The sequence below is a fragment of the Lissotriton vulgaris genome, chromosome 11, assembly GCF_964263255.1.
Source record: "Lissotriton vulgaris chromosome 11, aLisVul1.2, whole genome shotgun sequence".
Taxonomy (NCBI): Eukaryota; Metazoa; Chordata; class Amphibia; order Caudata; family Salamandridae; genus Lissotriton; species Lissotriton vulgaris.
In genome coordinates this window covers 499,600,972-499,628,116 of record NC_141699.1, presented here as the reverse complement: position 1 = coordinate 499,628,116, position 27,145 = coordinate 499,600,972, and the positions used below count along the sequence as shown (strand labels likewise).

The window sequence follows — 27,145 nt, the reverse complement described above, 5'->3', positions numbered from 1 at the left end:
CTATGCCCTACATAAAAGACACATATATGGTGCTAAATAAATGGGGGAGTGAGTGCATCTTTATGATATGTATAACAAAGTGTGAATATCAAAAATTCACTTATCCTATCGGTGTTGCAGCATCTTATTCCAAGACACTAAAAATGACAGACAAAAAAACAACTTATTACTTCAACTTGTGACATACGCAGTTCCACAACATACTTCATGGGACAAGTGGGATGCTGAGCGCAAAGTTGCGGTGTTACATCACCTCTGGAGAGCAGATCTGCACCATATCTTCCAAGAAGTGGTGCTTGCGCTGGCATACTGTGTGCTGCAAGGAAGTTCACATCATACTTCAGATGTAATTTTGTGAATTACGGCATTGCGCCACTTTGAGTAATTACACGGCATTTGAGTTCCGAAATTAACTGTGAATGCGCACTTTCCAGTACAACTTTGAAATTTGCTGCAAATGTATGGGAACAACAGAACACGAGCAGCAATTGTTCGAGGTGCTTTTGTTTAAATGTGTTGTTGCACCAAAAAATTAGGCAAGGACGCATTTTGTGTAATTACATGAGATTTCCGGTAATTTTGCCATAATTATGTAAATTACACAAATTTCACATACCCTCTAGTAATATAATGTGACTATGGGCTGATATTGCGAATCTACTCCTAAAAGGCTACATTTTGTTTGTGTTTTACAAGCGTACATCCAGACATCCTATTGTATTTGCACAAAATGCGTTGGAGAATTCGACCACAGTTCCCCTCCTTGACATACATTCAAATCTATTTTGTAATTGAATTCGATCCATTTTGCTTATCTTTCAAAAACCTGTTAGCGATCATGTCTGAGTTGTAGCAAGCTACACCCTGTTATAAATTCATATAGCTCGGAGCCATGTGCTGCAACTTTCTTTTTCAAGAGACGGTGTAATTGTACAATGAATGGATGCCATCAGTGTGCAAACTCAGTGATAATTCAATAATTCAAATATGAGCTGGTGTTTAAACCTATAGCAGACATGTCTGTTTGGGCGTTAACTTTGTTGCACTGGATCTATATTCAAGTCCTTCACTCTATTTACTTACATGTCATTGGATGCTAGCAGGAAGCCCCCAGGGCAAGGTTAGGCAACACCTACTTTGCTGAATCAACACAGGGTCACCTATTTTAATCTGACCGAGTCTGTGTAACGGTAGAAAGCTCTAAACTGCTGTACTTTGGAACTGAAAGGTACTAAAGTGTTTTTGCAGCATACATTTGCAGCCCATTCTGCCGATGAGCGGGCTTTTATGAGCTCAAGGAGAATTCGGATTAATACCAATTGAAGAAATTTGCGCGAATTTCATCTGGCGACGGACACCTTTACCCTAACAATGGAAAACCACACATTTGATTCGAAAAACCTCTTGCCTTTTAAGCTAAGCAGGTTTCATATTTCTGAAGAGTATGGATTCCTTGTAGAAAATCCCCTGGTAAGAACGTTGTCTTTTTCCATGTATAGAAAGTAATGCAGTCTATCTACACTGCAGGGGAGCAGATGTCTCTATATAGGAGTCGCCATATTCCAGGCTTTAGGTTCCATTTCACAATCTGGTGCTTTCTGGAAGTTGTAGAATTTGTTACTTAAAATGACGTAATCGATCAGCAAAGAAAGGTTTATAGAAGGAAAGCCCAGCATTAGACATGGAGTCCATGGTGATATGTTGTAATGCATGTCTGATTACCTAAAAGGTGCTATGTTGTGAATATTTTTCTAACCGCGCTAAATTGTTTGCAGATCGTGTACCCCTCTCTTTTTAAAGGTATGTTGGGTGATTCATTTTTATACGATTTGTTTTAATGATAGATTAAGATCTCAGTTCAAAAAAATTTCTGTCTAAAAGGAAAATTGAGCATACTCCCAATCGTTTATTAAGATGAAGGACTATTACGCCTCCTTAATTTTGATGTTTATTGAAAAACAAAGTTGGCAGTTCTGTGAATGGGCAAATTTGCTGCAGAATAACGTTGAAATCTTTTAGCAAGAATATGGTATGTTGACAGGCATGGCTCATATTCCATTTTCAATTCCGTGGTATACCGCAGGAAGTTGTCAACAAAAGCTTTAGGAGAGCAACAAAAGGGAGCAGTCAGACATGTCCAAATAATACTACTCACTGACACAATTTTAAAAAGGGGTCTTTCTGTCTTAAGTGAAAGAAAACAAATGTTGTGCTCCTGCAAAAGAGGGAAATCTCTTAGTCTGTCACAATGGCGTTACAGGATGTGCAATGACTTCCAATAAACACATTTACTAGTCCAAAACAGTCTCGCAATGTGATATATTAAACCCATATCAGAATCAGTTTCTTAGGGGCAAATTGCCACTGTGCTATGCAACGTCAATCACCTTTTAAACATGCAATTCAAAGTAGGCATAACAGGGCTGGAGCAGTGCAATAAAAAAACAGAGATTTTACGCAACGTCTGTTTAGCGAAATAGTAAGCCCTGAATTTGAGTGGAATTCTAGCACCAAATGAAAAAACAAATTAAAACAGTGTGGGAAAGGTAAGCATGATTTCCTCATACCTAATATGCCGGCGCCATGTCTGCCGGTATGGAGCAGTTCAGACTGTGTGTCTCTGTCTGTCTCTTTGTGCCATTGAATTTCCTCGTAATCATTTGAGTTAGGAAAGGGCGGGTGAGGGGTGGATGTCCTCCTTTTCTGTCAAGTCACAAAAGTAGCGTCTAATGATAGTACTGCCTGCCGGTTGATTAGAGAGCAAGAATATAGAGGCATTTGAAGGGCACGAGGACATGGGGCGGGGTAGTATGCATGGTAACCAGTAAACCATGCATCAGGTGCACTAGCTCTAATGGTCTAGACATCCCTAGGCCAGAAACCTTTTCTTACAGTGATTTTGCTTTTGGGGCACAGGAGGCACATTATCTTTCACTGACAACAGATTGTGTAACAAAGGCTCCTTTACTGAAACAGGTGCACATTACATAAACAACCCTAGGTCTTTCGCCTTACAAAACTAAAACCTCACTGTACACAAATGCACACCTATGTTAACCTGCCTCCCACCCCTAAATGACCCACTAACCAAAAACCTTAAATCTGCAAGTCTGCACTTTCTCCTGTGCTGATCTACTGCACTTGAGGTCTTTAGCTTCGCAGCCAGGTTTACTGCCTCTATTAACCTTTAACTAACTTAACTTCCTAATGAACATTTAACTTCTTGCTTCCTCCTAGAGTGAGCTTGTCTACGCGTTCCCTTTCAACCTGGATAGCTCTGCAGTCAACAACAACATTTGCTAACCCGTGCCAACTTTTTAGCCCATCGCCTCCGCACCTGCTTTAATGCAACAACATATACATATGCCCCATCCCTTGCACCTGTTCCAATGAAAACTAGCACATGAAAAAGCAAAACCAGCAGGAACACTCAAACCCAGAAATAAAAGAGTGGGTGGGCAGGAAAAAAAGCTTTTATATACCCAGCCACCGTGTCACCAAATTGTGGCAGTGTCCCAAACTGTCAGTTCCAGGATCCCACTCTTTGACGAGGCGTCACTGGTAGCTAGACAGCCCTGGGGCTTTCAGGGCTTAAAACTGAAGCAAACAGGTCTGATTCTGTCAGTGCTACCCCTCTTGTCATGAGGGGAAATCTCCCAAACGACTTTGCTTGGCTGATGAAGTCATGACGACAGGGCTGTGAAATCTTCCGCCCAGCAAAGCGTGGGACAAGCTACCAGACACTTGAGCATTTGCACATTTAAAGCACATGGCTACCTGACCTGAAAATTATGAGTGTCTGTCAGGATGACATTTGCTCTTCCCATCATACATTCATCATGCTTGAAAAAGAGATGGGGCCAGCACCTGCTACACCTAATGACAGGCTGCGACTGTTAGCTTGGCTTTCTCTATAGTGAGTGACTGCAGTACTGATAAAGACATGGGGTAATGGAGATGTAATAACACTAATCTTTTGGTCTAGCATTTAATGCAGCCTTAGCTGATTTAATTGAATATTGTTTTTCTGCATACATAGAGGGGCTTTTGGTTACTGGTCTTCATCATTGGCCAGTTAAGTTGTCAGCCACATTTTGCTTCTGCCCACTACTGCATGCTGCATGGGGTAGTGGGTCAGCCTGCTTCCTCCATTGGCTACCTTCATTCTGAGTGACTGCACAAAGCCTGTGCATATTTTACACACCCACCTAAATGAATTTGCTTTCTCTTCAGTGACAAATCTTGTTCTTCTGAGTGTGTTTAATCTTTTAGAACATTATTTTAAATTTAAACAAATTGGTTGCCCCCTTAGACGTCTCCTATTTAGGTCTCACTTGTGTATATTGAACAAGGGTCTTGGAGTCCCCCCATTGCTTAGCGTTCATTACCTTCATTGTCACTCTCATTTGTGCTAGCTGCCTTCATTTGTGCTTTTTTCGGCTAGAGCATGAGCCAACTACTGATTTCTTCATATGGTTTAAGGACATTCCTCTGTTGGTGTTGTGGTGAGGTACTATTTTTTTATTTTCTTACTTCTTCCTCTTCCAGCCTCCTTCGTTTTTGCTTCTTTCGTTCTCATCACTGTGTTGCTTCTTCAACTCTCACCCCTGTCAGTGTTTCTTATTCCCCTCCTACTGGCCCGAACTCCATGCTTTTGATTCCCCCTAACCAACAGAAGGATCTAAAAGAGCTATGTCTTGACCAGCTCTGGCTGCTTCACATTTCTTTTTAACCACACTCTTAGCTAAAACCCACCCTTCTGTTCTCCACCCCCACCCATCATCCTGTTTTATCCTTCCATTCCCCACCCTCATCCAATTGGCAAAGCCAATAGCTCGCCCATATGCGAGGCCTATTAGCTTTGCTAATGCATGTCAAAGTAGATGCTATAAAGTGCTTAATCAACATTGTAAAATTGTAGAAACCTGAAGTTTGAGTTTTTTATTAGGTTGTGATTTAGATCTTTCACAGATAATAAGAAAAATAACTGTGTGATACAACTTTTAGAAGGGGGCCCAAATCTTCAAAGCTTAAGGGGACCCTGAATGCCCTGGGAGAGCAGGGTGGTTGGTTTGGTCAGGGGGTGACTGTGTTAGCGGGGGGATTTTAATTGTCATCTCTTTGATTGTTCATTGCAGCTAGATGACAAGACGCCATGTGTTCTTTATCAAATGTCAGAAGCTGGATGGGATCTTAGCCTCTTATTACTTGTTGTTTGCCTTGGAAAAGTTGATTATTTCATCTAATCCTAGTGGTGTTCCTACATTCAAGGGGAGGGGCTGAACTTCCTTTATAGATGTTTTACTTTATTTCAGTCCCCTTAGTTTTGTATATTGACAATTTTGACCTTGTTACTAGCCCCTTTAGTAACCATAATCCCCTGGTCTTGTAACTTGAGGGTCACAGGGACAGTACGGGCCCCGGCGAGGGACACATTAGAGAACTCTATCCTGTGTGTCAAGGCAGGCAAATAAATTGGTCTCAGGTTGACCTGTCTCTTTTTAAGGCATCTCTTTTCTCCCAGGTATCTGAAGAGATGGTCATTTGTTTAGATTCAGCCGCCTGATATGGATATTTTGCAAGACTTTGTATAAGGCAAATAATCTATTGACTACTCCCCTAATTCATGCAATTAGGCAAGACCAAAAATGGTTGACAGGGAATGCTCCAAGTGCTTGTGGCAATTGAAGATAGCTTTGAAACAGGTCCCTAGAGACAGGAGCTGGGTGATGCCCAGTAGGCAAGCCTACAAGCAGGCAGTAAGTAAATGCAGGTCTATTTTTCAGGCCTTAGTCTGGGATGAGTTAATCTAAGCCAGTGAAACTAGATTCCCCGGTTTTCTGCAAGGCAGTGAACAATCCCTTTTTGCAAATGGGTCATATCCAACTACTTGTACCACATATCTGAGCAACTGAGGGTAGACCACTTCATAGGGGTTTACAATTTTGGCAGATAGCAAAGGAGGAGAGGGTGATAGTAAAAGAGATGGGGCATGCCGGCATGGTCTTTGCTCTGGAAAAGGCAACATTAGGTATGATCAATTTAACTGGTATTAAAGCCCCTGAAGCTGATGAAAATATTCTAGACCTGCTGTGTCTGGACGTGGAGCTATAGGGCCCACTCCGGACCCAGGTATTGAATGCGCCCCATGTCATGGGGTGCCATTTCTGCAGTGATAGTACCTGTGTTTAAGAAGGGGGATAAGGACAATCCCCAATACCGTCTCCCTATCTACCTAATCAATGCGGTAGTTAAGGTCCTTGGGAGGGTTGTACATAAAAGACTGATAGCATGGATGGATGTTAACGATATTCTGAAGGACATCCAGTATGGTTTCAGGCCTGGGGAGTCAACCACCGACACACGCTTGAACTTTTATTTAATCATAAATAAGTACACAGTTGCGTAGCCAGAGAGCATACATCTGGCATTTATGGATCTTACGTCCATGTCCCACAGGGTCAACTGAGCTAAACTAACAGCCCTGGTGCTCGAGTTAGGAGTGGAGCCCAATATAGTGACTGTTGGAAGACCTACCTACACTTCATCTTCAGTACATTTCTTGCCCTATGCTGTTACCATCAGGTCTTTTCCCACTGGGAGGGAGGTGAGGCAGATGAGCATCCTTGCACCATTTTTGTTCAGCCTATATGTTAATAGGTTTGAGGAGGCCCTTCTTGCGTCTCAGGGTGATTGCCCCAAGGGGGGCCAGTTGCTCTCAATGTTGTTGTGTTCCAATGACGTGGTCCTAAAGGCAATGTCTAGGGGGTTGGAGATTCTCCTTGCTGAATTTGCTGCTTTTATTGATAGCCTTGACCTGGCCAGAAAAGAATCTTATGTTAGAGTTGTAGGTCCATGGTTCAGTAGCTCCAAAACCTTTAAGGTGGGCCAGCATACTGTGGGCAAGTACCACCTTTCCGTTATGTAGGGTATTTTATTTTACTAAGAATAACTGGCATTCCCTGCTGGAGACGAAAAGAGCTTATTAAATTGACTGGATCCCTGGTCTGCTTCACTCAAGGGCTGGGATCTTGGTCCTCGCATGTTTTGCATAAAATGTATGCAGCTAAGTATGTTTCGCAGGTCTGCTATTGTAGTGAGGTTTGGGATTATGTGAAGACTGACTATATCCAAACAGTAGAAAGTAAATTTCTCAGGCAATTGGTGCATGTACCGCAATGTACACAGGCCTGGTCTGTACTTGCTGAGCTAGGAGTAAGATTTCTTGCTGAACTAGTGGGCCTCAGCCCTCTACTTTGTTGGGTAAAAATCTGGACCAAACAGGATCTCAAGTTAAATAGAAACTGACTGTTTGGCACTGTGGGGTGCATCTAGAATTCCATGGATTGCCTATATTAAGACGGCGCTTATAGCCCTAAGGAGAGCAGATGCCTATTTGACCCTTTATTCTCTGCAACAACATGATTTACAGGGAATGTTTTTTTCTTATCAAGTGCAACATTCACCCTGACAGGGCCTCTAAACCACCTGAAGTTCAACAAACAGTCTTTCATTCATAGAGTCCATTAATGCATTTCCATAGTCAAGGCAAATGATTATCGAAGCTTGGACTAGAAATGTTCTTGATTGAGGTGGTAGCCACACAAATAGTTTCCTAAGCGGGTGAATTATTCTGAAGCCTGTGCCACCATGATGCCCAGGTTTCTGACCAAACCCTTAGGAGTTGGGACTCGGCCACCAGTCATCAGACCATACTGAGTGGGCTTTACCAAATAAAGCAATCTCTGTCTTGCTTGTATTAAGCTGCAGACAGTTTTGCTGCATCCATATGGCGATATCATTTATACAGTCTCAGAACCTTACCGTGGCGGATTCTAGATTGGGCCCCATAGTGATGACTCACTGATTGTCATCTGCGTGGGAGATGACATCAAACCCATAGGATTTTAACACTTGTACGAGTGGTGCCACATAAATGTTAAAAAGAGTGGGGCTTAATACCGATCCCTGTGGCACTTCTGATCCAAGACTATGGTTCATGAGACATTGCTCTACATGCACTGCACTGGTGTGACCACACTCAGAAAATTCTTCAACCATTCCAAAACAGTTCCCCTAACACCAATCTCTCTCAGTCTTTTAAATAGGACCACATGAGAGATGGTGTTGAATGTTGCCGACATTATGGATGAGTGTCCATCATCTAAGGAAAGTCACTGTTCTCTGAGTGGACAATGTCAAATAGAGAGGGGATAGAAATGTTGAAACCTCTAGTGAGGTACCATATGCATTTAAAATCTGTTCAGGCAATGGAGAAGTACTTTGTGCAGGCTACCAGTCGGCATGACTGATTTCTTCTGGCCAGGTTTCGGTTTAAACAAATTCACCATTTACTGGCCTCTCCCGTAGACTGTGTGCACACTGGTGATAGGTTATCTCGAGGCTGCGACATCAGGTCTTTGCAGGACACCTTGCACTGAGTCATGTTTTGTAAATACTACAGTTGGCACAGAAAGAAGTTCCCGCTACCACTGCTGAGGTCTCTGAACTTTAACTAAGTACACTCTACTCTTATGTACTTACAATTGCTTCTCAACTAATATGTTTTACTTACTGCTTCAAGCTTTCTACGGGTAGCCTTGGCGTCTACACAGTGGAGGCCTGGTTTGCAACCTTGTGAATGCAGATGATATCATGTTTTTTAGCCCTGTTTTCGTTCTGTATTTTATGCTGTTTTTATGTAATTGTGTTTTATTCATATATTGCTATTGTATTGTGTGCTGTTCTTTATTGTTGGTTTGTTACACTGAACAAAGATTTTATGATGGTATGGCACAACTAAAAGGCTTGTTATCTAATTAACATCAACAGTAGAATACCAAAATCAGTGAAGATGTTTAATGACTTTTGTTTTCATTGCATGCACATGGCAGCCATGTGAAGGTTGAAAAATGTTGAATTTTCATTTTGAATGACATTGTTAAGCATGCTGTCCATCAATTGCTTTTTTTGCATTTGTCACCCGAGTGGGAGGGGTCTGTCCATTCGTGGGTCCCGTGCGCTCTATGCCACTGGAGTCAAGCTATCCTGGCTGATGAGGGCTGAAAGCCGGAAACCGGTCCTAGGATGCTTGTTTCCAGTTCAGGAAGGACCTGGCCTGACAGTTCCATCTCGGCTCCCGGCTCCGGCGCTGCTCGGGAGCTTGGTTTGGCGGTTCCCCAGTGGCCCGTGGGCTGTTTTCGGCACCCATAGGAAGCGGAAGGTGCAGGGCACCTGCGGGGCTGCTCCGATCGCCCCTGGTGCCGCTGTAGCGGCTGGATCTGTGAGGAGACGCGAGGAGAGGACGGCCGCGGGCAAAATGGCGGCCGGAGCCATGATGAGAGCGCCGATGACCTCAACTCTCTGTGGGAGGTACGCTTGACGGGCGAAATCTGAGGGACGCAGGGGCTGCCTCTAGTTGAGGATAGTCTCCGGGGGCCTCTGTAGTGGCAAGACACCGGGGGCGGCCCCGGTTACAATCTGCCTTCCCACGCCTGCCTGACCTTAACATGGCAGCCGGGTGTGACTTGCAACTATCGGTCGGCGCCTCTACTTGACCATCTGGCCCCAGCGCTTACTGCCTCTCCCATAGGCGACCCCGCAAGCTCTCTCTGTGTCTCATACCTGCGGGGGTGAGCCCTCTTCAAGGATCCCTGGCAGTGACCCTCGCCTGCATCTACCTCTACGATCTACCGGACATTTGCAGTGCCTTATTGTGAGGTGCCCACCCGACAACAACAACCCGGGAGGTAGGGTCGCTGGCTGCTCGCTGATTCCTAGCGGAACCTCCCGCTAACATATCTGAGCAGGGGGTGCACAACTGGCCCCTAGTGCTGCGGCGGCTCCCCCTCGCACCACCCTCCTTGCAACTCGCCTGGACCTAAGATGGCGTCCGCCAGCGACCGCAGAGCGAAGATAGCCGCCACGCGGGGCCTGCTCTTAACATGCCTGGGCAGCGCCCCATGGCCAACGCGTGACCGCACCAACACCTCCACCACCTTGCGCACTCTCACGCCCACCGAGCCGGATGACCGCAGGCTCTCCAAGATGGCGACGCACCTGCGGCTGGCCTCCAACTTCATCTCCCACCTGGGCTTCCACCTTCTCTCCTGGACTTCTTGTCTTTTGTTCTGTCCTGACCGACACCCTGCTGCTGTTGTCGGACAGTTTCTCTGGACTCTAGCCCTCCTCCCACTCCCTCATCCTTAACCCTTTTTCCCGTGGATGATCCTCAAATGTTTCTTCCCTTTGCTTCATCTCCCACCTGGGCTCCCACCTTCTCTCCTGGACTTCTGGATTGTATCCATGTGTATCCCCTCCCTGTGTTTAGAGTTATAGCTGTAACGACTAGTCGCCTGTGTGACTGTTGGAATATAGCCAGGTGTATCCCTTCCCCCGTGTGAAGAGATAACCCTACTCACTAGAACAAAAAGAAACGTGCTCCTGAAATGTGTAACGTAACTGATTCTATGTAAAGTGCTTTGATAACATGTAACGGAACTGGTGCTATGTAAAGCGCTTTGATAACCTAATCGGTTCAAGTTCCTGAAATGTGTAACGTAACTGATTCTATGTAAACTGCTGTGATAACATGTAACGGAACTGGTGCTATGTAAAGCGCTCTGATAACCTAATCGGTTCAAGTTCGCGCTATAGAAAACTCTAAAAAAAAAAAAAAAAATAAATTGAGCGCAGGGTCAAGACTGATTTGCTTATGGCTGGGTCCAAACTGGAATGCCATGGTGAGCAAAAAACGATGGATTTAGGCCCAGATCTCTGTACTGGGGTGAATGTATGACATTGTTCTGCATTCTGTTGATCAAATGTTCTTTTTGCAATTGTCACCCCGAGTGAGACGGGTATGCCCAGACAAGGGTCCCGTGCTCTCCATGCCACTGGAGTCAAGCTATCCTGGCTGATGAGGCCTGAAAGCCCGAAACCGGTCCTAGAATGCTTGTTTCCAGTCCAGGGAGGACCTGGCCTGGCAGTTCAGGCAGGACTGTTGTCATTGGGGGCAGGGTCAAGACTGATTTACATATGGCTGACTCCAAACTGGAATGGTATGGTGTGCAAAAAAACGATGGATTTAGGCCCAGATCTCTGTACTGGGGTGAAGGTATGACATTGTTCTGCATTCGGTCCATCAATTGTTATTTTTGAATTTTCATTTTGTAGCATGTGCTTACAATTAAATATATTTATAGAAATAACCATCACACTAGATTGCGAAGGCCAGGCCAGTTTGCTTTACCATTGCTTGTTCTGTATAGCTCTGTGAATGCTTCTGAGTACACACAGATGAGACATTCAGTGACTTTCCCAAGTGAAGAAACTTGGGTTTGAGATCCCACAATCTTCCGCCTTTTGTACAACTTTGTGAGAAGTTGGGTTACTGCTTGAGGGGGTGAATCCCTACTCAAGTGGCAACCACAATCCTCATTAGGGTAAAGGCACAAGCAAACCCCAATTAACCTATGCTCAACCATCAGGTAGTTTGGACCAGAGCTGTCAGGCTTAACTTAAAAGCAATGTGTAAAGTGTTTATGCAGCACTTCCAATTGTTATTTTTAAATAATAAACTGAAAGTAGTGCCAAAAAGCCCAAAGCTCCACTCATGGCTATCTAGTCTTGAGAGACCGGGAGACTGACCGTGATGGAGGGACTAGGATAGTCCTGCCGAAAAACTACCTTCTTAGTTGAGGTCGAAGAGTTTCATTTGCAGTGGAGGGGGCTGCAGAGAAGTGTTACAGACTGTCGTCGATGTATCACAAAAAACAGGCTGTTGTAGTGGATGGTCATCGCTATACTGCGAAAACCTGTTGTCACCGTAAATGGTCAGGGTGAGCTTTGTGATTGTGCTTCACAAGAGCGGTTAAGGCTTTAGAGTGAAAAGCTGGGCTCACGTAACTGCAAGTTAGCGGACAGTGCTAATGACAATGTTTTGGTGCCAACTGGTCCATTCGCAGTCCCAAAGAGACCAAACACTTCAATTTAGCTCTGCTGAGGCCAAACCAAGGGTCCAGTGCTTAAGGGTTAGGGCACCTCTTGGGAGTCAGGGGCTTGCTCCAACTGGATCTGGGTGCTGGTTCAGGTCTTGGGAAGCCTGTTTAGGTAGTGGAGAGCCTGTTATATTCCACTATTCCAGTTTCTCGTAACAGAGGGCCAGCAGACTAGCACTTAGAGTCACTCTTAGAGTACCAGGTTCAGGTGCGGGTTTAACCCCTCTGACTCTGGCAGGAGGGCAGCAGTACAGCTGTTCAGCAAGACAGTAGTCTCACAGGGCATCAGTCCATCAGAGTGACAATCCTCTTAGCAGCACAGCAGTACTTCTTCCTGGCAAAATATTCACAGGTCCAGAAGTGTACTGAAAAGTTAGTGTCTGAAGTCCCAAATTTAAATCAGTATCTTTTAATTCATCATTTTTTTAAAATTATTTTTACTAACAGCAAACTGATTGCCCACTTAGATGTCTCCTTTTTAGGTCCTGCCTGTGTTGAACAAGGGGCAGTGTGCAGAGTCTTAAGGAGAGCAAAAAGAAGTCTGCAAAACTGTATTAAAGGCAAATGGTTAGGCTCAAAACCACACCAATTATGCCACGTCTACCGAACCTGCCCCTATGTCGCCCCATAGAAAGAATCACCTCTCACTCCGAAATTAGTGCCATACTCCAAACTGCTCAGATATACGAGCGAGCATGTGCTGTTACTTGAACTCTAGAACTAAGCAAAAGGTTCTGTGGGTTTCCTTTATGTAACCCCCTGAAGATACAATTAAATGATGCAATAAAGTCTTCCTCAAAGTCAACAATAACTTCTTGCATTTATTGACGAACAGGTGTTATAATATTATCATTAGTGCTGAAAGATGCAGGAAAGGGAAGCATAAAAAAGATGTATATAAAGGGCTACAGCAATGTTCAATCAATACCAGACAAAATGTACAGTACAGTGATACTCCTGATTCTTGTATTATTTGTCTGTCACAACACCGCAAAGCTGTGTATCTTCTTCACATGCTAAGGTTCAAAATCAACAGAAGCCATAAAAGTTGTCACATCTGCAGTAGCATTCTAAACATGAAATGCATGCAAGTTTGTATCATTTCACTTCACTGTGCCACTAATGTAAATGAAATAACATCAAGAGCTGTATTTCAGAAATGAGTGCCCCGGGGGCACAATGGGCATGTTCTCCTGTTTGTGTGCCCCAGGGGCACTGTTGTATTAGAAACAGCTGCATAAGCTTGTGCAGCCCCTTCTGTCACCCTGACATATCTATCACACATGTAGCACTGGTGCTATCACTAGAGGGCGTTCCCTTATATGCATTGGGCATAGTCCCATACAAATGAGGGAATCACTTTCCCTCTGCACACATGCTGTATTACAGATGTGGATGCAGAGGCAAATATGCCTTCAGGAGGTGCCCTGATATTGCACCACAAAAAGGTGGTGCACTATCAGTGCGTCCCCTTTGGACAGTCCCTGAGGAATGAAAGAGTTTTCATAGACCCCGCAGACATCCCCTTGCAGATAGGTGTAGTCACTCACTACCTGCCTATAAAACTATCTCTAATCATGCTTGAAAGTGTGAGATGGCTGCCACCTGCACTGTGAAACATGGAGCAACTTTGAAGCAACTGATCCATATTTCACTTGACATGCGCTGCCCCCAGAGCAGCACGAGTTGGCAGCTGCCCTGAGAACAGCACATTTAGCAAAGTAAAGCTCACTTTCCTTGTTTGCACCCAGTACACCTGTTTGGCAGTGTGCCATGGTGCAAAGAGGGAAAGTGAACCTTGGTCTGAACTGCTCTAACAAAGTTTCCTAAAGACCCCTATTCTACGAAGTAACCATCATTGTTTTGCTACCATCTGCTAGAGCACTGAGTCCTTGGTCCAAATTTCCCTGCACCAGACCTTTTTAGGTGTCTGAGCAATAAAAGGGAGTTTAAATCAACCAGAAGTTCAATTAACAGTGTAACCACTTCAGCCCACAGTGAGAACCCAAAGTTGTTATACGAGATTTGGCATGGGTTTGTTACAAAATGATTCTACTCTATCTTGCAATCAAGTTCTTGTTTTTGTTTTTTCAAATACATTTTTGTCATGGTTAGAAAAAACTGTGAGTGTTGCTGCTCCTTGAAATGTCAAGGGGAGCACTAAGTGTTTTTAAAATACCTCTCACAAACTACGAATCCCATAGTGTCATGCTTCATCATAGGGGTCTTTCCGTCCCTCTACGGGGCGGGGCGTGCTACTACCTACGACTACACATGAGCACTTGGTTTTATGAAAATAGGCTATGTGAGGTGTGGGTAGTGAGATTGGTAGGGTGTGAGAAAAAATACAAAATATGAGGGTTCTTTAAAAATTCCCTGGCTAGTGGAAAAAACAAACTTTTTTCACTTTCCCTAGCTGGAAACATTAAAAAGGGGTTTATACGTAGAGGGTGAATTTACATTAAATACCCTCTATTGGGTCAACATGTTTTGTAAGCAGTCCCCACTGCTTTACTCGTCAGGACCTAGTATGATCCCTACTTCACTCTAAACATAATGTAGATCATATATGCTGTATGCCTATCTTCTGGAATCAGACTGCAAAAATTAGCTCGTCTGATAAATAGGGAAAGAATCACCCTTAAATGAAAAAAATAACCAAATGGTATACTATTGAAAAAGATAATCTGGCCTCACCATCTCCTCTTTGTTAATTTTCATATTGTTACAAAATGTACACAAGTCTTAAGAATATATTGTAAAAACACACAAAATACCTACTGAAAGAACAAATCTCACAACATTTAGCCTCAATAATATGAAACATACAAAGAATTCAGTGATATAAACTTTGCAGTTCTCTTGCCTATTATGCATGAGGAAATCTAAATCTCAACGGATTGGGGAATCCTGAATCAGATCCAGTAAAGTAGGAAGGTGTTAGCATAGTGGAACATCTGTGGAAGTCCCCCAAAATAGAAAGTATTTTTTAGCAGAAAGCCACACAGCAGAGATATTGCGAAGAGGTCTATACCCCTCTGACACTAAAAGGAATCTGACTAAAGCTGAAGTGTGATCACCAATTAAAGTGCACAAAAAAACATTTGGGAGTCTCATCAGTTTCCACCTTAACAAAGAAAGATTTGGAAACTGCTCTTGAAACTCATTTCCTTTGGTCCGAATATCAGAACATCCTTGGATTCCTCATGTCTCCCAATTCTGTACAAACAGTAGTCATCCATTTGTTCATTAAGGCTTTTCATTCTTGCCAAAAGTATTCCTCTTGAAACTTTCTGTCTCTCACACACAATGTGTCTTTCCCCGTTCTTGAGATCATACAACAGCACCTACAGAGGAGAAAAAAACATTGCCCTTGGCCCAATTAATATAGCAAGTATTTCAGTACACATTTTAATGTATGAATATGGATATGCACATAGTTGCAATATAGATGCAGAGTACTAAAAAAATGAATACATGGTTACATAAGAGTTAACAACATTATTTAAACCACATAAATACAGATATATATGTGAACTGCAATTCGATGTTACTGTAAGGAAAACATTATATGCGCATTTGTTTAAATGTGAGATTATACTGTAAATGCACTTCTCTAGCTGTTCCCTGCACCACTTCACACTAATGATATTAAATCACACTAATACATGAGGCCATGTGTAAATATGTATGTGGCCTGGTCATACATGAAAGGATAGAGCCAGAATTACACTGCTCCAAGTGTCCTGGGTGAACCTTGAGTATTGCCACACCTATGCACACACTGTACCTGCTTCTCAAGAAACTAGTGCAAACAAATGTGCCAGAAAACATGAGCTGTGACCAAGACACCTTGACGGAACATGGCAATCTTGGTGTTGTGTAGCCTGGGTCAGTAATTTTGCGATGTCTTAAAACCTTTGCTTTCAAACACATTGTGGGTGGAGGTTCTTAGAAAGAAAGGTTTGGGCTCACTTGACTGACTTCAAAGGTAAACTGTGCTGTAAAGCTTTTAATCTGAAAACTGGGCTTGTTGCATTTGCACTTGCCAGTTACAGGGTACCCACATTTTGTTCTTGCACCAGCGCACTTCACTTCCTTGCTACACCACTGCATTAACTGTTGAGGAATTGTCTACACTTAGGGCTTGATTACAATCTAAGGTGTTAATTATCTCACCTGGTAAATAAAGAATCTGCATGTTACGGTAAATACCGTATGGTTTCCCCCTGTTAACTTTGGCAGGTTTGAGCTTCCAAAGTTTAACGAAGGTTGAGATATTGAACGCATCCGATAATTATCAGATGTGTTAAATAACACTCAACTTGTAATTCCATCCTGTGTTACTCACTGGTCGGAAAAAAATGCCTGAGTAGTTTATGATCTAAGGCATTAATAATTGCCCCTGATAAATACCAATACCACAGGGTTCGTTCTTTATCAGGTGCGATAAATAATGCCCATTACAAGTTCATTGGGAATAACATGTGGATTTGGGTATTTAACATTTCAAAATTCACCTGATACAGTAACCACCATATGTTTTCCCCTGTTAAATTTAACGAAAAATTAGTTATTTAATGCATCTTATCATTTTCAGATGCGTTAAATTCCCTGAAACTCGTAATTCTGATCCATGCGTAAACAAGAGATTACGCATGGGACAGAATATTACGAGGAGCTCATAATCAGGCCCTTAATATTAAGCTATCACTGCATTATGTGTGTGCTCACGGCTAATGACATCATCAGCACCCAACTCATATTAGATATGGCTCTGCAATAGTTTTGAATTTTCACGCAAAGCAGCACTGATAAATTCTGTGCAGTATGGTATTGCATAAAGCTGATACATTTTGATCAATATACAAAATCCAGTCCATAATATCCCCATTAATAAACACACAATACATTATAAAAATTCTAAATTATTTTGTAACCCGAATGGGGTTTGATATAAATGCAACAAAAGTACTGAAAAACCAGTGCTGCAAATAATACTTCATAACTCTCCTCTTTTAAATCACGTGGTATAAAATAGCTTGGATAGATTATAAAAAAGTACTTTTGTTTGAATAAGGTACAACTGCTGGGACAGAAAAGCATCTGCAATTATAATGTATATTTATATTGTCTTTATAATAGGATGGAAGAGAGACCACTGGCAGGCATCCGGATCCAGGAACACGAAATATACGTGACATCAGAGAAAAGCTGAAAAACATGGCTTCTGCAAAACACACAATGACTGCCAATGATGCTTGGCAAAAATATTTAGGGGCATATTACCAACAACTAGCGATAATCATCACTATGTTGGCTTAGCGGAAATATTATTATCGCCGAGCTCCGCTGATTTTTATCGCAGATAAACCTTGCTATTGTTTGCCTTTGTTTTTGCCACCTCTTGTGTCTCGATCCTACCGAGACACAAGATGGAGGCCGCTCCGGACTGTTTGGAATGTTGACAGACACACGAGAGCCAATCAGCTTTCCGCGCGCAAACTCGCGTAGCGCGCTGGTACGTGCCCCGGTGCGCGTACCGGGGCGCGCTTATAGATATATGTATTTTTTTTAACCTAAATTACTCAAAATCCACTGGAGCACATATCTTGAGACATAGAAAAGGCACATCGGGCTACCAGTCCCTACAATTTTGCCAAGTTTGGTGGAAATCCATTCAGCCGTTCGGGCTAAAAGTGAGTCCAACCGCCCTATGGAAATTAACATGGGGAAAACACGTTTTGGGACCCCCCTTTTATCTCGGCCCCCGCTTGATGAACCCCCCAAACTTTCAGGGAAGGTGCGGAGCGCCGCGAGGCAAATTTGAGGAAAATTTCAGGCAGACTCCCTCAACCGGCACCAAAGTTATTCCCAATAGAATGTTGCGAATTCCCTATACAAAATAATCCTAACTATAACTACCTACTGGCGACCGCCAGTAGATAATATATATATCAAAGTAGTTAACCCATTCTGCTGCAGAGATGTTAGCAGGCATATTTTCGCCGCTAATCGAATGAGACTCTGCATCAATTGGCTCAAAGCAACAATTAGTCACCTATCACTATTACAAGTACATTGAGGTCAGAGGGATGCCAGATTACCGCTAACTAGATCAATAACTGCTAGGTTGGCCTTGTAATTTTCATTCCTGCAATAAACATTATATAGCCACAAAGAGATTCACCTTGAAAAACTTCAGATTCAGACACAAAACATCAAATGGAACCTAGATCAATCATTCTAGGAGAACATAAAAGAGTGGTATTAATCCATGCCACCAAACCCCCTGATGGCCAGCCTCTCCTGTCTGAAAGGGCAAATTGGTCAAAGCAGACAAACCCAGTTCGAAAATAAGGAACCTGTTGCTCAAGTCACCAGGAAAGTGCAGATTTCTAATTGGTCGACAAAATTGGCCCATTCCGGACAACCAAGCGTGTTCATCAAACCTGCAATGTTCCAGGATAAAAGTTAGTTTTTTTTCAACTGGTCTGTAGTCACTTAGCTGAATGCACTGTGGTGCATATCATTTCCCCAAAAGAAAATCTGATTCCATGACGTACTAGCTAAAATGCCTCCGAGGGTGACAGTGATACCTCTCTAGAATAAACTGGCAGATAGCCTGCTGGGGGCAGTCCTCTCTAGGATGGCCTTCAGGTTTCAATTTTGGGGTCTCTGAAACTGTCTGTGAGGTGAGTAGAAGCACTCGGGGAACTGGTTTGTGGGTAAGGGTCTATTGTATGGGACATTTATATTGAATCCTTCCTTTCTGACTCACGTTATGAAGTACTTGCAGTCATGTCTTTATATCTGGTAAGTAATATTGCAAAATCATTCTCTAAATACCGCATGACCGTTCAACTACTACAGGGGACATTAGGATGGCGGGCGGACTTTGCCCGCCCGCCATACTCGTGGAAAACGGTACCGCCCGTGATCTGAGTGGCGGTCCCGCCATGCACATTATGATGCGCCTGCCACACTGGCGGGCGCATCATGCATTTTTAACATTGCAGCGAGCGGTGTTTACACCAGCACCGGCCGCAATGTTAAAAATGCATGTTATGCATTTGCATACACAAAGCGGCAGGCACCGCGCGGTGCCTGACGCATTGTGTATGCAAATGCAGGGGGGTACCACAGGTACCCCCCATGTGCACCCCCCACCTCGCTTTCACCTTGGGGGCCTGCAGCGGGTCCCAAAAGTAAAAACCGCATGCATCTCCATGGCGGCAACGCTGCCTTGGAAAAGCATCGGACCGCCCTCTTCGTAATATGGTTGGCGGTGTCTCGCAGACACCGCCACCATAGAAAAGCACTTTTTCCACCAGTCACGAAGTCGACCGGCGGAAATGCGGAGGACGGACTTTCGGTCCGCCGCAGACCCCCCAGCCATCCTAATGTGGTGGGGGTCATTTTGTTGAGGATGGCGGGTGGATTGCCCCCGCCGGGCCGGCAGTAGCTACCGCCGGGCCAGCGGGGGCAATCCGCCCCCCATCCTAATGGGCCCCTAAATATCTGGGCATGTATGTTCAATCGATACTTAAAGTGTTCTCTTTGCTAAGCCTAAAAACGTTTTTCCCTAATTTTTCATCTTTTGCTTTGTAATGTGTATACGGTTGGTAATAACCTGTTGCACTTTTACAAAATATAAAAGAGTGCACATCAGCAGAAGCACCAGCAGCACGAGAGGCTATTAACTCAGTGCAGGAGCAGCACAAACACAACTGCTGTGCTCTGCATTACAAAATTAGAAATTCAGAAAACTCCTGTGCCTCAGCTTATCCTGTCACAGGAGAATGTGTAAACTCAAAAAGAGGTAGCTTGTAATGCTACTCATAATCATCTCAAACTTGGTGCAAATGCACACTACCTCACAGCTTATACACCCTCCACTTAGAAAAAAATCATCTAGTGGGGCTTGAGGGAGACCCAGACAGACACGACAAAATAATTATCTTAGAGAAGGATGAAACTGACACATGTATGCCTTGTTCAGTGGTGGAGTGCAGAGAGATGAGACAGACTGGACTCAGACTGCAGGGAAAGCTTTGAGAATTATCTTTTGCTGTTTCATGACAGCCCTGCAGGTATTTAGGCATTCTCCATTAACATTTCTAAAGAAAAAGTCAGATCATTAAAAATGCATGTAGAAGTGCAATGTCATCACCATTAGCAGAACCTCAAAGGCTCCCATGAAGCATTTATTGAATGCAGATGGAATCCTTTGTAGTGCATACCACTTGCAGGTGTTGGAGCGGAGGGAAAACTAGGTGTGCATGCCAGCTCAAACTAACAGTTTAAAGAGAACCACCGTGGCCACGTGCCATCTCTCCTTAAGTGATTTATACACTGTCCCACCTGGGCCCTGGTCCCCCTGGAGGGGAGGGGATTGGAAAGGTGAATGGCACTGCATTACAAAAAAAAGACAATTGCAATAAATTCTCAAATCCTCTGTGAATATGCAGCAAAATTTAAAAAAAACATGTTTGGCCCCAGGTGGGATCCCTCTGGGACCCCACCAAGAGGCCAAGGGGATCAGAGGATCTCTAGACTGCCCTTGCGTCTTTTTGTGTTTTTGTAGGATTCTGGATTGAGTCCTGAGTCTTAGAATGGCTATCACCACTTCCTGGTTGATGTGGTGGCAGCCAATCAGATCTCAGCAGATCTTTTGGATCCATATAGGCTCTGCATACCTAGATATATAATTTTCTTTTAGCATGAATTGCTCAAGATACTTACTGAATGGATTTACACCAAATGAAAAAAAGATTTTGTAGGAAAGTAGGTTCTGCTTCTTATGGTTACCCCCACTTTTTGCTTGATGTTACACTGTTTTTGACTGGTCTGACTGGGATCCTGCTAATCAGAATGACAGTCTATCTGCTTTCTCTTTAAAATGTTATGCATGTACCTAGGAACACTCCAGATTGGATACTTGGGTTCGCTTGTCAGACCCTAGTATATGGTACACATGTACCCAGGGCATAGGTATCCCAGAGGCCCCCTAAGGGCTGAAGCTTGTATTATGCCACCCATGAAAGGCCATCCAAAATGGAACTAGAGTCCTGCTATTGCAGCCTGTGTAGGCTGGTGCTTGCACCACGTATGTTAGATATAGGTTTATTATATCTATAGGTCACTACACTTAAAACCTCTATCAACTCTATCGCAGGCTTTGACAATCCTGAAGGCAGGGTGCTAGATTTTACATGAGAAGGTGCCCCTGAATGAGCCGAGCCCCTCTACAGCCTTCAGTGACCATTCTCCTGGGTTGTCGGTGACAGACCCAGACTTATAGGTAGAGGTGCATTATATGCTCGCGTAAAAAGTAATCTCGAAAACGGCTGCAACAAAACATGTTGTGCTTGGTATCAAACACCTTGGAATCATACCTCCACACCAGTAACTGGTTGAGTGGTATGATTCCATCCTTCTGAAGCAAACTTTGTGGGGGCACTGGTCTTTCCGGTACTAGCCTTCTCGCCCCTGGCGGCACAAAATGGTTGCTGCTGACCAGAGACAAATTCCTGCCCTCCTCCTGATGCACCGAGCTGGAGTAGGTGTAGGCAGGACAATAGGCATCCTATCACAAAGAGGTGTGACTACCTCCCAGACACGATTTAGTGTATTGGGGCTGGGTGGTTGCACTTCAAACGTGCCTGAAAGTCTGCATCTGGGGCACTCTTGGTGTCCCTGTGCAGAATCCAGTTCAAACCTGATCTGGGAGCCATTTGCTTCTGCTCTTGCACGAAACTCGACAAAGGACATGGGAGCATCCTCCCCACTGTCCTTACCCTCCTCTGGGTACAAAGGGCTTACCTTGCTGTAGGACCCTAGATTCTACGTGGGCAAGATTCTGATCAAGAAACCACTGAACTTCAACCATATGGACTGTGCTTGACTTTGACTGTGACCGACTATGTCTCCCTCTCCGTCCAAAGCATTGTCTGGGCTGTGCACCATAAAGGTTCCATGCAGGACCTGTGGAGCATCAAAGACATCTGAAGTATCTCCCTTGAGGTGAAGGAGTCACTCCCCTTCATTTGCAGGCACCATAACCAAACTGACTGGTCTGCTGATCCTGAGCTTCTGTAGACTCCGAAGGCTCTGTAGTGTAGTTCCTATATTCCCAAAGAGCTCTGTGAATTGGAATAACATACACAATAGATTTGATATAGGACTGAGGTCAGTATGTCTCTATCGAGTATATTAAATTTAATTGTGTGTGTGCCGGCTAACTCAGAGGTCACTAGAAACTTTCTCTAATAAACAAGAAAGGATTAGTCTCTGACAACCGCATAACCATGACAACTTTGTTTGCCCTAGAACCAGAATGCGAAGTATAATGCGTACAGCGTGAACAGTGATATAAAATAATACTGTAATAGCATTGTCTGTTGCTATGACATACATAAACATACATATATAAATAACATAGGCTAAAATACTCAACGGGTGCTTCTAAAATATGCCTACCCCAATGTACCTAACCTAGGTCTAGTACCAGGAAAGAAATAGGTGTTGTTTATCTGTAGTTTTAGTTCTGCCAAGAATTGGCAAAGGTTTCTCTAGGATCTAATCAGCTCCATACCTTAGAATGAGAGAGGTTGGTATTTCTTTCCCTGGACTCGATCTCCCAACACCCCGCAAGGGGTGTCAACAAACACTGGAGCTGGATTCTCGGCAGGAGGATGACAGCGTCTAGTCAGTGCGTCAGCTGGAGAGATGGCTTCCTTCGGCACTTGCTGTAGCGAGCTGCGTCGTGCAAGTAGGTAGTCGAACTGCACCAAACCACACTGTGCTTTACTATAGCAAGTGAAGGTATATTTATACCTTGAAGGTGCTTAGGAATGCATGTATTGACGTAAAAGTCGGGCATATGAACGTCATGAATGAACCCCTAAGGAATAGATGTTCATACATAATAAATGACTTCTTGGAGAAATCAATATCCAGGCAAATGGGAAGTCCCTTCAGCTTTAAAGTCTGGTTTTCCAAGAAGTGGTTGTGACGTAAAGGAACGGATGGAAGTAGCCATGTCTGTATTTGGGTAGCATGGGCTATGCCTAAATAAGGACTGGTTTTCTATGCCTATATAAGGGCAATATGAATTGTATAAGGGCATGAATCTGGAAATGCATACGGAATCTAAATCGATACACAACACCCACTCCACTTTTGTATGTACGACGTTACTAAACATGTTTGAACATATCTAAAACATATCTACACATGAAGTGTTAAAACCCCTTCAAAATACATAAAATGCATTAGAATTGGATGTAAGCATACAAAATGCATTGGTGCTGTACACATTAAAGCCATGTTTCATTCTAAGCATATTTTTACATTTGAATGCTAAATGAATGAAGCACGAAAATATACATTTATGAAATGGCTTGTAAATACAGAAGAAACCATTTCATATCAGATTACATAAACTGTTTGTTTGTGGACAAGATCATATATTGTCTTTGGAAGTATTCAAAGAATTATTTTCTCTAGGAATAGTTCTACTGTAAGCAGATTACTTGTGCCAAAAAAAGGAACAAATACAAATTTGGAGAAAAAAATTAATCGTAGGAAAAAGTTCTTTGTTTTGTAAAATGAAGGTCAAATTCAAAGTCTCTCAGAACACTGCCAATTTCAAAAGTCAGTGTTAGCGCTTGGAGAAAACATGAAATCTTCTATGTCCGTAAAAAGATTGTCTAGCATTGTAGATGACAGTTGGATTACCTTGTTTAGAAGATTACCCGCACATAGATGTGAAGCATCGCTTTCAGCATTGGTTGCATTAGCAATGTTCGTATCGGATGTTACCTGCGCGCCTGTGGTTCCCTCTCGTAGCTTAGCATCAGCATTTTGCGTCTGTGAGATCTTAATGAATGCCGTCATCAGAATTGGTAACCTCTGGGAACAACACAGAGCATGGGCCGTTACCGGTTCAAGCAAAGTATCAACTTCCATTGGCATGACTGATGGGAGTGTTAGACAGATGTCTAGCACACATTCCTCCCCGCATAGCAGGCAGCGTACAACAGGTAAAATGCAATCTTGCCAGATTGGTCTGAATGACAGAAACCATGTGGTATTTATTTCTTGTACACAAATGAATCCCAAAATTTGGACGATGCGCTCACGACACTTCATCTCCATTAGAGCTATCTCTATGGTGCATGGAGTGGCGCTGGTGATTTGGCTTGCCATATCGTAGCAGTAGGAGCAAAAATAGTTTCCCTGCAACAAGTCCCAAAAGGAGGGGCAGTCCGCCAAACACAGAGTGCACGAAGTTTGGAAATATTCCGAGGACTGCTTGAAAAGGTGCTAACAGTCAGGAACATACGTTCTCAAATAGATGTACAATACTGCTCGTATCAGATACGACTTAACATTTCCGAGAAATGTATTGGGCAGTTTGTAGTTGAAAGGGCATGTATCTCGGCAGAAGTCCTTGCGACTTGCAGATCATAGGTCTCTTTGGCCGAGGTCAGTGGCACAGTTTTTTTACAAAAGAATGGCTTTCATTCTGCCCAGATGATCAATTCCTATAGAAGAGATGTTCAGTGAAGGCCACAACGGCGACTCCCTGGCTGTCTTTTTTTAGGAAACAATACTTGCATACTGCATGTGACCCTGGCTGACACAGTTACTAGATATGGTGTGCCTGGCAACATGCCACAGCAGCTGTGATTGTTCAACATGAGGTAACTCCCATTTGAAAGTTGTCCAAATATTGGATCAATCACTGCAGCTGGTGAACCTTGCAGGCGGCAGGATAAGTTGTTAGAGGAACCAGCGCAGGCCCCGTGTAAATTAATACCCTTACAAAGGAGAGAACCGCTTAGTGCATTTTCACAGTTTTTACCGCTAAGAAACACTTCACGTCCCCCACTCCAACATCTGTGTGTGCATGGTAAATCCCAGGATGTCTTGATGTATTCTTTACCCAACCTTTCATATGTGCCTGCTGATATGTGTTTTAGGCAATACTGAAAAAGGAAAGTTGTAACATGCAGAGTGATTGTTCCATGTATAATCCATTGGTTTCTCTGCTATGGTAAATGACAATCTTTCCAGTTGTTCAATGCTCAGCACCATATAGTTGCTTCCCTCTGTGCCAGTTTGATCTGTTTATCAGTGAGATTGAATTCTGAAAACAGTGATGTGATATTGATTAAACGCCAAGGCACATAGCCTGAACAAAGGTTCTGCAACGTCCAGCCTAACAGCATGATCGAACGTAATTGTGACTGACCATGTTGCAGGATGACCAAGTCCTGTTCCATGATGTCTATGGCAGAAGAAACTATGCTGTCCAATGAATATATCCTGGAGGACAGAGCTGTTAACACATAGTCAACTACAGAGAGAGTTTTCTCTAAATTAATATGATCAATTTCTCGTTTTCCTTCTGCAGTCTCTGCTTGCGTAATCTTCCATGCTTCATTATAAGCAGCATATATAAAATGTTTATGACACAGTTTTCTTGGTCCTAGCAAGAATTCCCTAAGGTCTGCCCCATCCTTAAGTAAAGATAAGTGTTGTTTTACATCCTTAAGTGTAGATCTTTGTAGCCAAGGCATAACTTCCCTACACTGTATGTTGTTACTATTCCAGGATGCTGTCTTTGAACATATCTTGGGTCTGGCCTATTGAATGTGAAACCCTGTGTTTTGTTCAGGAATCTATCTTGACAGTTGTTTGTTTATGTGGGCCAGATCAACCATTTTTTCCAATCTGGATCTATTCTGTTGTGAAGCAAAATAGTATAGTATGTACTTCGACCTCCCCCTCTGAAGTGTCTTCCCTATCAGGTGTAGGTGTAGGTATAGATGGATGGTTCATGTCTTTAATCTTGGCTAACCCAAGGCAAGACGTCTGTTGAACAGTGTCATTCAAAAACATAATTTGCTCAGAGATGATACAGGCTCTAAACATAGCTTCTACCCCCTGTACTTGCCAATCTTTCGTACCCCAGACAGGTCTTGTCTCAATGTTGTCTTTCCAAACGTCGAAACCTAGTCCAGACAGTTGGGCATAAAAGTCTGCAGAATAAATCCGTTTTGTGTTTGTTAAAATAGTTTGCAGTCTCGTTTTGTTTACATTTCTAAAATAAAATGATTCTGGATTGGATACATTGAACCCTGAAAAGTATGGAAACTTATTAGCAAAAGTATTTGAGCTACCCTTTGGTGGCGTAGGACAATGTTCCCATTGGTTATACATATATACATTTCTAGGCATTGTTGATTTGTGTAAGAAATGATGACCATAGTTATTATAACAATACATTTGTTCATAGTCTGCAGAACCTTCTAAATATTCATGATTAGTGAACACTGCAGACATTTCCAGGTCTGGCATCATATTATTAACAGCCTCGAAGTCCCAATCAGTCAAGGTACTAGATGAAACAAAGTCACTTAATGAAATCTTGAACTGGTGTGGAATGTTCAACAGCTCCAATGGGCCAAAAATGTCATATTCTGTTCTGTCCCAAGATATACCATCAGGTATAGGAACGGCTGTGATGTTCACTGCTAACAAGTTTATTTGTTCACGATGAGATGATTTGTGTGGTTTGAGGAGTAAGTTGATGTTCTTACTTGCTGTGTCCATTTTGACATATCTTCCATTTATCAGTATACCCAGAGATATTACCAGAGCTAACCAAAGTAGAAGAAAAAATATTCCCAACACAATCTGAAGTTCAATCAATGGTGAAACCAGATAAGTTTTTTCCAGGTGATAAAAAAAGTCAGTTGCTTGTTCTTTGAAAGTTCCTTTTTGCTGGCGTCATTTCAGGTTCCCTGGGATCCTAAGAAAACTTATCAAAGTTAATGAAATAGCCAGAGGCAGTTCTGTCAATTGTTGGGATTGCATCAGGATTCGTTGAAATCGCTGAAACCACTTGCTCAGTTGTTACTTCGTTGTAGACACGTGTTTCTTGACAAACTGGTTTTTGGCTCTCAAGAGGTACAAGTTCCGTATCCTTGTTGCTAAGTCCTTCTTTTCTCACTGCAGAGTCTTCGAAGGTGATGAGTCTCTCAGTTTGAACCTCTTGGATAGTATGTAGAGGAGTGCATCTGCTACTTGGTCAGAGTCCACTTGGCCTACTGCTTAGTATCGGCCACATAGTG

At 43.2% G+C, this 27,145-nt stretch overlaps 1 protein-coding gene across 1 annotated transcript in view; it reads left to right on the top strand.

Moving 5' to 3' along the window:
* Nucleotides 1–1,173: 1,173 nt before the first annotated feature.
* IDO2 (indoleamine 2,3-dioxygenase 2) overlaps nucleotides 1,174–27,145 on the top strand; it is a 298,339-nt gene continuing 272,367 nt past the window's right edge. The window contains exon 1 of the mRNA XM_086943565.1: nucleotides 1,174–1,470. Within this exon, the coding sequence (XP_086799691.1) occupies nucleotides 1,372–1,470 (99 nt within the window). The 5' untranslated portion in view covers nucleotides 1,174–1,371. The remainder of the gene's footprint in view (nucleotides 1,471–27,145) is intronic.